Raw genomic sequence first — 12,464 nt, forward strand, 5'->3', positions numbered from 1 at the left:
TTTCTTTCTTTCTTCTCTCTCTCCTTTTGCTTTTCCTTTCCTTTCCTTTTATTTTATTTTATTTTTGGGACAGAGTCTCACTCTATCACCCAGGCTGGCATGCAGTGACATGATCTCTGCTCACTGCAACCTCCACCTCCCAAGTTCAAGCAATTCTCTTCCCTCAGCCTCCCCAGTAGCTGGAATTACAGGTGCACCACCACACCCAGTTAATTTTTGTATTTTTAGTAGAGATAGAGTTTTACCATGTTTGCCAGGCTGGTCTCGAACTTCCTGACGTCAATTGATCCACCTGCCTCAGCTTCCCAAAGTGCTGGAATTGCAGGCCTGAGTCACTGTGTCCAGCCTGATTTTTTTTTCTGTTGTCATAGCTCTTATTATCACCTTTCTCTCTCCCTCTCTCCATATAGATAGATAGGTAGATAGATAGAGATACATAGATATATAATTTATTTATTATTCTTCCTCAATTATTCTTTCCATGAGAACAAAAACTTTGTTTATTAATAACAGGTATTCAATAAATATTGTTGAATGAATGGATTCTTGCCCTTTGCTAGAGTCCTGTTAGTGGTAATGAATCTTCAGTTCCTAAGCCAGGACCTAGTCAGTCTTCTGTACCTGTTATATGGTCCCTTTCTTGAAGAATGATAAAAATTAAAGTAAGATTTTTTTATATGAGCACATTTTAACCTGTATGGAGATATGCTCTTTTCTGTTTTTTAAGATTTACCTCTAAAATTTTAATAAGGAGTTGTTAAAGTAGCACAAAATTAAAGTATTCTAAAATTTTAGATATGAGATAATTAAGGAGAAAAAGCATACCCATACATCCTTAAAAAACATAGTAGTTGCTATATATAATTGAACTGAAATATGTGAAATTCTTCTTGAAATAATTTTAAGTAGTTTTTTTTGAACACTATTATAATTGCTATTTCAGAACATTCTGAAACATCACTAATAGTTTCTATGCCAATGTTTCCTAAGTGAAATATTTTTGTTTATATTTTTAATGCCATCCAATATGTTAATGTGTGGCATTTCTACCTAAATTTTAAAGAAAATTCTTGGCCAGGTGAGGTGGTTCACGCCTATAATCCCAGCACTTTGGGAGGCTGAGGTGGGTGGATCACGAAGTCAGGAGTTCGAGACCAGACTCACCAAAATGGTGAAACTCTGTCTCTACTAAAATACAAAAAAAAAAAAAAAATTAGCCAGGCATGGTGGTACATGCCTGTAATCCTAGCCACTTAGGAGGCTGAGGCGGGAGAATCACTTGAACCTGGGAGGCAGAAGTTATAGTGAGCCAAGATCACACCATTACACTGCAGACTGGACAACAGAGCAAGACTCCATCTCAAAAAAAGAAAAAAACAAAAAGAAAAATCTTCTTAGAAGATACCTCACTCCCCAAACTGAACATTGGATTTGTAAGATCTGATAATTTCAAATGATTTTAATATTCCTACAAGATAGTTTGCTCAAATTTGTTGTTTCTGGGACTGAACATTGGGTTTGTAAGACCTGATAATTTCAAATATTTTTTAATAACCTGTGAGATAGCTTGCTGAAATTCATTGTTTCAGTTTTATAGAAGATAGAGAACATTTTGTTCAAGACCATTTAGGCCACTTTAGAAGCTGCAGGTCAGTTTTTCCTCAACTTTGTCTTCCTGCCATCACATTCATGTTTTCGTCCATGTCCACATATCACTTACAAAATTAATATTTTTCTTTATTTAAATTGGCACTTAACACTTATTTTTAAACCAAAGTTTATACCACGCTCATAAATGAGAAGCTGGCATAACTTTCTATAAATAGAATATACCTTTAAAAATAGGCCAGGTGTAGTGACTCACCCATGTAATCCTAGCACTTTGGGAGGCTGAGGCAGGAGGATCAGTTGAGACCAGGCATTTGTGATCAGGCTGGGCAACATAGGGAGACCACTCTACAAAAAATAAAATAATTAGCTGAGGGCTGTGGTGTGGTACCAGATACTGGGGAGGCAAAGGGGGAGGATTGATTGAGCCACAGAGGTTGAGGCCATGACTCTAACTCTGCACTCCAGCCTGGGCAACAGAGTGAGATTCTGTCTCAAAAATAAGTAAATACATAAAATTGATAATAAAATACTATTATTAAATTCCAGCTACCTGCTAAAGCCTGGGGCTGAGGACTATTCTCTGTATTAAAAATGGAGATTTGCCAGTGTTACAGATAGCCATCTTATTGTAATCCGAAGAAGGAGGAGACTGAAAAGAGAACATTTTTCTCACTGAGAGTTGGTGCTATTTAATGCCTTCTTCTTGTATTCCCCACATTATTTTGGGTACCTCCTGCAATCATCTTGAATCACAAGTGTCTTGGGTTCTATACATTGAGAAACAATCAACTTTACTATCAAAAATTAACTTATGATGATGATTATTCAATTATTATTCAGCCCCGAAAACCACCAGTTTCCTGCAAAACCATTGAGAGAGTCCCAGAGCCACCTTCTTACTGATTCTCAGTCTTGGACGGAAAGCAGCACAAACCCAGGAAAATGCAAAACTGGTAAGGGTGTGCTTGTTTGTCTGTCTTTTGATATATTTTATTTTTAGAAGGTAAATGTGTGAAAAAAAAATCCATTATATTACTTACAGACTTTTTCTTAGTTTGGAGTCAGACTCACATTCCAAATTCAGAATTATTTTCAAAGAACTTCTATTCATGAGGTTCTTTAATACCTGTTAGCAGTAGAAAATCATTTTGTGAAAGATGGATCTCCGTCGCCTTTCTTCTGTTTAAAAAACCAAATCTTTATCAGCACTCCACAAATAAAATGATATAAGTAAATTCAAAATATAAAGTATAAAAATGAAAAAACTGCTATCAAATCAGAAGATTTAAAAGTATCACTGAAAAGGATCTTAAATTATGCAGTTCTGTCTTTTACTCCAAGATTTCTGTCCAGTTTCAGAATGTCTAAGTAAAGTGATTGTGCAGTTATCATAATTTCAGCTGCCTGTGATTTCTTCATATCCCACTCACATACCACTTGTTACTGTTGTTAATTTTAATCTTTTGTTTCCTTCAGTCAGTGTAGTTTATTAGCAAGGAACAAGCAAGGCTTCAAAGTCAGACCTGATTTCAAATCCTAATTTGGGCTTCTAGTAGTGTGTGATATTTGTTAAGTTACCTAACATCTTTTATGCTTAGCTTTCATATTTTCAAAAGACTACCTATTTCTCAGTGTTGGTAAGGAGTAGACAAAATAGGGAAATCATACATGCATGTGTGTGTATACATGTGTGGTGTCCACATAAAGGAGTTAAAGCCATACATCTATTTTTGAGGTGTTATTAGCTAGGAAATCTTCAGCTTGACTACTGACTTTTTATCCTTCATTTCTAGTCTTTTCAGATAAAACAGTAAATGTTTTAAAGTGTAATGAACCAAAGTCAGGCAGCACGAGAGTTTGAAGAAACCTCTGGGGTTTAGTGGTAGCAAAAAACAAATGGATAATCCCGAGTAAATATTCTAGTCATTATTTAATGTATAGCTGTCTTCTCCTAAAATATAAGCTTTCTTTCAATAGTCTTTTTTATCTTTTTCTGAGACGGAGTCTCATGCTATCGCCAGGCTGGAGTGCAATGGCACAATCTCAGCTCACTTCAGCCTCCACCCACCGGGTTCAAGCAATTCTCCTGCCTCAGCCTCTTGAGTATTTGGGACTACAGGCGCACTCCACCATGCCCAGCTACTTTTTGTATTTTTCGTACAGATGGGGTTTCACCATACTGGCCAGGATGGTCTCAATCTCTTGACCTCGTGATCCACCTGCCTCAGTCTCCCAAAGTGCTGGGATTACAGGCGTGAGCCATGGCACCCAGCCTAAATAGTCTTATTTTTAACAAACATACATAATTTATTCATAATTTGGTCACTCTCTCAGCCTTCAGACGTGCCATTTCACTTTCTAATCTATTGCAAGGAATAGGCATTGTCTAAACAAAAGTTGATGACACCAATTTGTTCTTTGAATCCATCAGTTCCCTTAGAGGCAGAAAAGTGATGTATGGTTGGGGGTCAATTATTGAGAAATGGAAAAACAACAAACTCCTCTTCTTTCAGAAAGGATTCATGTTTCATCTTATATAGTTTAAATTAACATAGCAGTGGTTTCTTGATTTTCACATGCTTTTATAATTCTTCAGCATGTTCTATTAATTTTTTTGTTAGTTGAATGAATGAAATGAAGAACTACTTAAAGTTTAAAAGATAATGTATAGGAAGGAAAAGAAACAAGAAAAATGAGGTGAGAAAGGGCTCAAAGATTGGTTTGACTAAAATGAGGTTGGTAGAGGAAGAATTTGGAAATGATGTATGCTGATGTGAGCAGTGTGGGTCAATATATCTTTCATTATTATGTTCCCCTACTTCCTTAGATGTATATTTCTATTTTTAGTGTATTGTGTGTGGGAGAGAGATAGTGGTTGTAGCTGACACTGTATAAGGGGTGTGTGTGTGTTTCTATATAACCATCTTATACTTCCCTTATTATGTACAGGACACCTTTGGAAGTCTACCAGGGGATCCATAATATATAGATGAATAACTAGTTTCTGCATATTTGTTCAAAGCAACCAAAAATGCTAACTTATGCTCTTTCATTAAGGTATGAGCAATCCTGCATTAACCATGGAGAATGAGACTTAACTCTTCAATCAAGATAAATTCATGCTTTATAAAAGTATGGTAATTTTCTCTTTATTGTTTTATATCTTTAAGTCTTCTAATTTTCTTAGGGCAAATAGTTTCTGTAAACATTTTTACTTATTTGTGAGTGACTCATATAGAAGATCTTTTACCCAACTTGTGAGATTGTATTAGCCATCCTGGGGCCTCTGTGCACAGACCTAGCTTCAGTATTAGCTGGTATTTAGGTTAACTTGATGAATTATAGAAATAAGTTGATGAACAGAAGTCATTTTATAGTAATGCATTAAGTGGCAGGGATCAATCCTAAAATACTGAACTATACATAAAAATAATCTTGTCGTTTTATAGGAAAATAGAATAATTGTTTTTAATTTTTTTCATCTTTCAGAATATACAGTGGTATATCCTTGACCATCCATTAGCAGAATCTTACTGAGTCTAAATGCAGTGCAATTATATCTCATTAATGCACTCGTTGGCACACTGTCATTCCCATTTTGGGGTCATAGTAGGGCCTCATAGCATGTGTTAACCTTAAAATAATAGGTGTTCCAAATCATTTTCTTTAAACTTGATTTTTTTAAAACCTGCAGTTTCAAATCAGTGTCTTTAAAATATGATCTGTTTATAAGCCTACAGTCAATAAAAAGCTACAATAAGGAACCCCTTTGGAACACACAACTTTAACAATTTAGAGAGTTGAATATTAAAGATATCAGTATAACTCTCTATTTATAAAACTGCAATCTAGAATCCTAAAGTCTATTAAAAGAAGAGATTAGCTTGTAAAACAAGATTATTTGCATCAAATAATCTCTGTTTTTATTTGTTCTGGTTTTGATGAATTAGCCATGTATTAAAACAGCAAGATGCTTATCTGGCAATTTGCCAACTGACTAGTGTTTCATTTTGGGAAGACCAGTATCAGCTCTGAATACATTATGGTACACTAGGTTACACTGAACATAACTGGTTAAAATAGTGAAAATATAATATGAATTTGATTAAATAGCAAAGGGACATTATTAAATTTCTGAAAATAATTTTAGAATATAATTATGAGGCTAGGCACAGTGGCTCATGTCTGTAATCTCAGCACTTTGGGAGGCAAAGCGGGTGGATCACCTGAGGACAGGGGTTCCAGACCAGGCTGGCCAACATGGCGAAACCCCATCTTTACTAAAAATACAAAAATTAGCCGGCCATACTGGCATGTACCTCGCTGGGAGGCTGAGGCAGGAGAATTGCTTGAACTGGGGAGGCAGAGGTTGCAGTGAGCCAAGATTGTGCCACTGCACTCCAGTCTAGGTGACAAGAGCAAAACTCCATCTCAAAAAATAATAATAATCAATGTACTATGAGTGTAATTTTAGAATGTAATTATAACAAATATGAGTCACTAGCCAATACCACAAATAAAATATTGTAAAGAACATAGTTAAAACAGAATTTCACAGGATTTTTTTTTTTCAGTATTTTGAAATCATCAGTTACAATGACCATTGTTTTGAAGCTCAGTGCTATTAGGAATTTTTCTATGTGTTAAGTATTTTACATATTTACATGGCAGTATTACATAAAAGCCATCTAGACTTCCCAGTATTTTGACATAATACCACTCTTGTGTTTGTTTATCTCCAACACCTTACATAATGCCAGACACATAGTAGGTTCTCAACAAACATTCGATGGATAAGTGACAAAGTAAAAACACTGAAATTAAAAATTTGACAGAAACTTGATTTTATTTAATTAGTAGTAATAATCACAAAATGGCAACATGACTCAGCACTACAGACCTAAAAATATACTCCTGATTTTCTGATGTAATGTTTTCAATTCTGTTGATATAACCAGTTGCAGTAACATGTTTTGTTGTTGTTGTTTTGTTTTTGAGACAAGAGTCTCACTCTGTCACCCAGACTGGAGTGCAGTGGTATGATCTCAGCTCACTGCAGCTTCCACCTCCCAGGCTCAAGCAATTCTTCTGCCTCAGCCTCCTGAGTAGCTGAGACTATAGGTTTGTGCCACCACGCCTGGCTAATTTCTGTATTTTTAGTAAAGATGGGGTTTCACCATATGGACCAGGCTGGTTTCGAACTCCTGACCTTGTGATCCGCCTACCTCAGCCTCCCAAAGTGCTGGGATTACAGATGTGAACCACTGTCCCCGGCCATGTTTTTTTTTTTTTTTAGTTAAATTTTTCCTAAAGTAGCTAATAGACCCTAGACTTTTAAAAATAATTTTTTCCTGCTTTATGTCACAGATTTGCAATTCATTCAAATTGTATTTATAGCAAATAATAGTCTGATATTGAGGTGCCTAATTTATATTAAATATCTTCATTTTTTTTCTCCTCTTTTTGAACTACATTAGTAAATTATATCGTTTTTATAAAATATTTCTTAGTTCAGCAGTTTCCAGATGGTTAAAATGTGCCTAAACCCATAGTTAGTACTAAAAAGTAAATTAAATTTAGCTTACCAACCTTTCCTGTCAAATGGTATTAATAAAAAATACTGGCTGGGCGTGGTGGCTCACACCTGTAATTTCAGCACTTCGGGAGGCCAACACAGGCAGATTGCTTGAGCTCAGGAGTTCAGGACCAGCCTAAGCAACATGGTGAAACCCTGTCTCAACCAAAAATACAACCACGTGTCGTGGCATGTGCCTGTGGTCCCAGCCACAGGTTGGAGGTTGGAGGATGGGAGGATTGCTTGAGCCAGGGAGTGAAAGTTTCAATAAGCCAAGATTGAGATCGCACCACTGCACTCTAGCCTTGGTGAAAGTGTAAGGTCCTGTCTCAAAAAAAAAGAAAAAAGAAATGTTGTGCTTCTAAGCACAGGAAGTTTCAAAATCGTTTCCCTAAATGTCCTTCCCCACTCAGTTGCCACTTCTAAACTCCATTCAGCCTCAGATAAATGCAGAACTAACAACATAGAACCCTGCCATTCACACTGTAGCCCCAAACTAGCAACATTGGCATGACCTGGGAGATTGATAGAAATGCAGAATCTTAGGCCTTATCTTAGACATACTGAATCAGAGTCTGCATTTTTTTTTTTTTTTGCATTTTAATAGGATCCTCTCTTGTATATGCATATTAAAGTTTGAGTAGTATTGATGTAGAGGTCTATATTCAAGAACACATCTACCGAGTCTTCCAGCATAGTAAACAGTTTTGAATGAGGGATATTATTGAAACAAATTATGAAATGAGTTGGTTCATTTTACATGTTTATGGTTAACACAGTAGTTTCATGTTTTCTGTTTTATTTCAAGGTATCAATACTGTAGATGGATGGAAGAGACTTCCCACAGGAAGGTGCCACTGGTCAGTTGTGCCTATATCCCTTTGGCTGGAAATGCAGAATATGAATTGATTAGTTCTCTCCAAGCCATTGATTAAAATATAACATATTTTGGATCTAGTATACACATTGTTACAACTAACACAAACTCCTATTAAATATTAAAAGTAGTCTGGTTTATTAATCAACAGGGAAAACATCTCTGAAAAACCTGGACTATATTCAAGGACCAGTTTTTTACCCAAATATATGGGTAACACAGTTTATCACATAAAAACTCCACTAATCATCTGATTTTCTGAATATGAAAATTTAGATTAAGATATTAAGATTTCAAGTCACATTCTAATAAGTGTTATTCGTAAAACTTGTTACCTTTAAGAAGATGGAAGTAGCAAACCATATTTCTTTTTTTTCCTCTGATGTGAATCCTGCCTCAGACTGAATGAACTGTAATAACTATGAATTTATTACAGAGACCAGGTGGCCTACAGTTGAAGATCATCAATTTTTGCCTCACTTAATTCCAGCCTTCGTTCTCTGCTGGAAAATAAGTGTGGACATTGAAGCTTGAGCTCCCTTTTAAAGCAGTTGGCTGGAATACTTTTGTCAGAATACAGTACATTTCTATTACATCAGAAACACATTTTCATCTCTTCTAATCATCTTAAATTGGGGGGAAATTTATGATAGCAATTTTGAAGATTGTTTTATGACATTCTGTTGTCAGTTTGGCTTTTTAAAAATCTCTTTTTAGATGACTTCTCCTGTTGAACATAGTAAAAATACTGAATTTCTGTTAAGAATTCCTAATAGGTCAATAGATTTACCCTCCAGTGATACCTATATTATTTCTTTGTCCTCTCATCAAAACTATGACAGGTAAACTCTATTTTTCCTTAAACACCTATTAAGATTAAATATGCAAATCATTAAAAATCATACAACTTTTGGGAAGTTAGTTCAACATGAACTAAATGGCATGCTGTTTGGAAATTTAGTTTGAGATAAACTAAAATAGTGTGTGTGTTGATGCCAGAATGTTCAGCTTCAGTAAATGAACTAAGAAGCTCTTGTGCCTTGTATGCACTATTTGAAAAAAGTTTTATTTTTTGTTTTGAGTGCAGTATAATTTTTGTAAATGTTAATTAGAATAATAAGCTGTATGCTTTTTTGGTACTGATTTTGAGAAGTTAAAGCAGATTACCTTTTAAAACTGCACCAACTAAGTAACTGGCATTTAATCAAAGACAAAATGGTAACAAACTTTTCAAAATCTTTGTTAAACCAAACATTCAACACAAAATAAACTAGAAGGCCAGAGGATAATAGAATAAAGGATCATTGCAATTACTTATCCTTGCTAAAAATATTTTAAATGTACTTATGGAAAAAACAGTGTCAGCCAAGTCCATTTTATAGTTCATTTGAGTATGATTCTTTGAACAATAGAAAAATCTGCATTATTTTATGATTTGTGTTAAGCTAAAGAGTTTCATCTGACAATCTGCTTTAAGAAATCTCAAAAAATATAACATTTTAACTTTCATCTTAAAGCATGTTTTGGTCATTTTTTAAAATACCTGAAGTGCCAGATTGGAACCTATAGCTACTGCTAGAAGTCTTACAGGCAACAGCAGCACAGGATGTATTAATAATTATATGAAGTCAGATTTTTTTTTTCAAAGCACAGTACTATTAGCTGTTTTTGTGGACAGGATTCTATTAAGTATTCCCTCTTGTCAAACTGGAAGCTGGGGAAAAAAGAGGGATTTTTATCCTTTGCTATGCTAGGGTACTGTTAATGCTCCTTTCCGCCAGTCTTTTATATAATTACATATCTGTCAATACACATTAGAATCAGATTTGAAAAAGTTAAAACAATTTCATTGTTGTAATTGTTCCCTTTCTGTTTTCATATAGTGAGTAACCTTTAAACAGTTGTTTTGTTTTGAATTATAAGGGGTTATAATTTTTGGAGATGATTGTGTATCTTATTAGATATGCCATATAAATTTATCTAAGTGAACAAAGTGCTAAATAAATATATCTACATTTTGTACATATTTATATAAAATTTACCCTTAAGTATTTAAAAAATTTAATGGCTTAACTCAAACTTGAAGACACACACTTTAATTGTCCCTATTGTCCATTAAGCTGATAATTTTGATGTTTTTTGTTTTTATAGATTTTACTATATAGGAATCAAGATTTAAGAAATTTTTCATTAAAAGATAGTGTACAAATGCTTCATATACATTAGTTATTTGCTATTATGTAGGGAAGAGGATTGTTATTTGAAAGATATATTAAAGAACAGTTGCATCTGAATACAGTGATGATGCATTCAAGGAAGTTCATATCCATGAATTCACTCCTTATATCCTCAAGTGGTTGATCACCTTCATTAACTGTCTTTAAGAAACTGCCTTTGCACTGACACTGACAATATAAATTATTTTAAGCATAAACTTTCCTAATAATTTGTTAGAGCTACTAATGGCAAAATTTATGTCTTTAGTGTGGTCATAACATAGGTATTTGGGGAAGGGGTGATGAGAAGATAAGGTATTTACTTTGTAGTAGTTAAATGATTCTGAGGACAATTGGAAACAGACTATGAAATTCAAGTACACTGTAATCAATAGACAACTATTGGAAATACGGCATATGTTGACAAAAAATAACTTAAACTAGGGCAAAGATACAAATCATGTTTACAAAAAATAGCAATCGTGATTAATCTTGCTTCAAGAAAACATGAAAAAGGTATATTACTCCATTATATTATAAACTAGCAGATTTTTCCTATTTTGAAATACATGTAAACTTGCTGGGCTGATTCTGAAGTCGTACTGTATCCTTTTGTATATGCTTATATTGTCAAATGCTTATTTGTCAAAGTGATGATTCTGGATACCTTTGATCAAATACAGAAACCTCAGAAAATGGTAAATGCAAAGCAGTTTACATTGTAAATCATGATGAATGTCTGTCCCAGCACAACCATCCCATCCACACACCCAGACTCCAGATTCTGATCTGCTAATATTTTGACCAAAGTGACATTTCAACAAGTGGTTTTTTCACAAATAACGTGTTTTAAGTAATAGCCTTCTGCAATAACAGGTTCTTCTAAGCAAAAAACCACCTGGCTTGATCCCGAAAGTTTTACACTTCTTTTCCACATACTTAGCCAGTTCAGCACAGATTGCCTCTTACATGTGGAAGGAGAATATATTACACACCTTAAGTATTTTCTACTCTTTTACAAAGATACTACTAGAATTTTTTCAGTTTGTCTTGGTAAAAATTTCTAAATTCTACTTTTTATTGCAAGTTTTAGTAATTTGATCTTGTAACACCATGAAAAGCATTAAGTAGAAGCCAACATTAGAGAAATCTAGATTTTAAAATTGAGCAATTTGTTCTCCACCAGATTTCGTTTAGAATTTATTACCATAGGATCTCATTTTGTTACAGAACATAGGAAATTGTGTTATACTTTTTGGTAAAACCATGCATTTTCCTTTTCTCTTTCCTGTAAGATTTTTTATTATAGTAGTGTCCTGGCTTGTAAACAGTGGACATCACTGAAAGGATGAAATCAAGTAGGCTTGTTTCAAAGAAACTCCTGTGAATCAAAAACTGTGAATATGAAGTACCTCCCAGCACAATGTTCAGTGTTACAGGAGACTCTGAAACAGGGCACCCATTTTTTTTTCCTTCCTCAAATAGTCCCCTTGAAGTAAGCAAAGAACTATGATAATGCAATCCAGGTAACTAATAGTTCAATCACCAACACCCTCTAGTTCAAATACAAAAATCTGGGCAGTGCCAATAGAAGACAATCATTTGCAGATCTTGTTGCAGGAAAGTGAGGGCAAAAACAAACTGGTGAAAAATGTTCAAAAGTAGATCTTTTTGATGTTCTTGTTCATAGCCAGCTTTCGGTATTTCTGTATTGTTTATAATTGGGGGAAAATGTCTGTTAAGGCTAATTTTCTGAGTGGTTTATGAGTACCATAACAAGGGGAAAGCGATTTTAAGCCCTGGTTTATGCTAGTTCCCTGTTGCTCAGGAAGGATAGTAGTATTTCTTGGTTTTTGAAAACAACCTATCATTTATGTTGCCTCTTCCAGGGAAGGTTTAACAGTACAAGGAGCTCAATCCTACCTAAAATTATTAACGCTTAATAGCTTCTGTTTGATGAATAAAGGTGCTTAATCAATTTTAAAAAACCACAATTCTTCAACGTAAAATTCTGTTGATGCTGAATTTAAACAGATACTAAAAAAATGTGTCAGTTCTCCTGTTGTATTTTACTCAGTTATGAAAGCAAAGCTATTTTGTCAGTTTAGATTTTGTGTCTTTTTCTGTCAGTATGTATGGCTCCCTAAAGTGTACTATTAAAAGCATCTTAAATGAACTAATCAAA

At 34.4% G+C, this 12,464-nt stretch overlaps 1 protein-coding gene across 2 annotated transcripts in view; it reads left to right on the forward strand.

Annotated features, from left to right (window-relative positions):
- Positions 1–12,464, forward strand: part of ZDHHC2 (zinc finger DHHC-type palmitoyltransferase 2) — a 73,746-nt gene extending 61,282 nt beyond the window's left edge. Inside the window, exons 11-14 of one of the 2 annotated variants that reach the window (XR_004272004.1) lie at positions 2,452–2,564; positions 4,669–4,743; positions 7,995–8,046; positions 8,500–12,464. Coding sequence is in view for 1 of the 2 variants with exons in the window: in XM_032288365.1 (XP_032144256.1) it covers positions 2,452–2,564; positions 4,669–4,709 (154 nt within the window). In the remaining variant the exon portion in view is untranslated. Of the gene's footprint in view, positions 1–2,451; positions 2,565–4,668; positions 4,744–7,994 lie in introns of both variants that reach the window. The other variant, XM_032288365.1, reaches the window with a different exon arrangement.

Source organism: Sapajus apella, unplaced genomic scaffold (assembly GCF_009761245.1).
Source record: "Sapajus apella isolate SASKATOON/1434 unplaced genomic scaffold, GSC_monkey_1.0 scaffold21, whole genome shotgun sequence".
In the NCBI taxonomy this organism is placed as follows: Eukaryota; Metazoa; Chordata; class Mammalia; order Primates; family Cebidae; genus Sapajus; species Sapajus apella.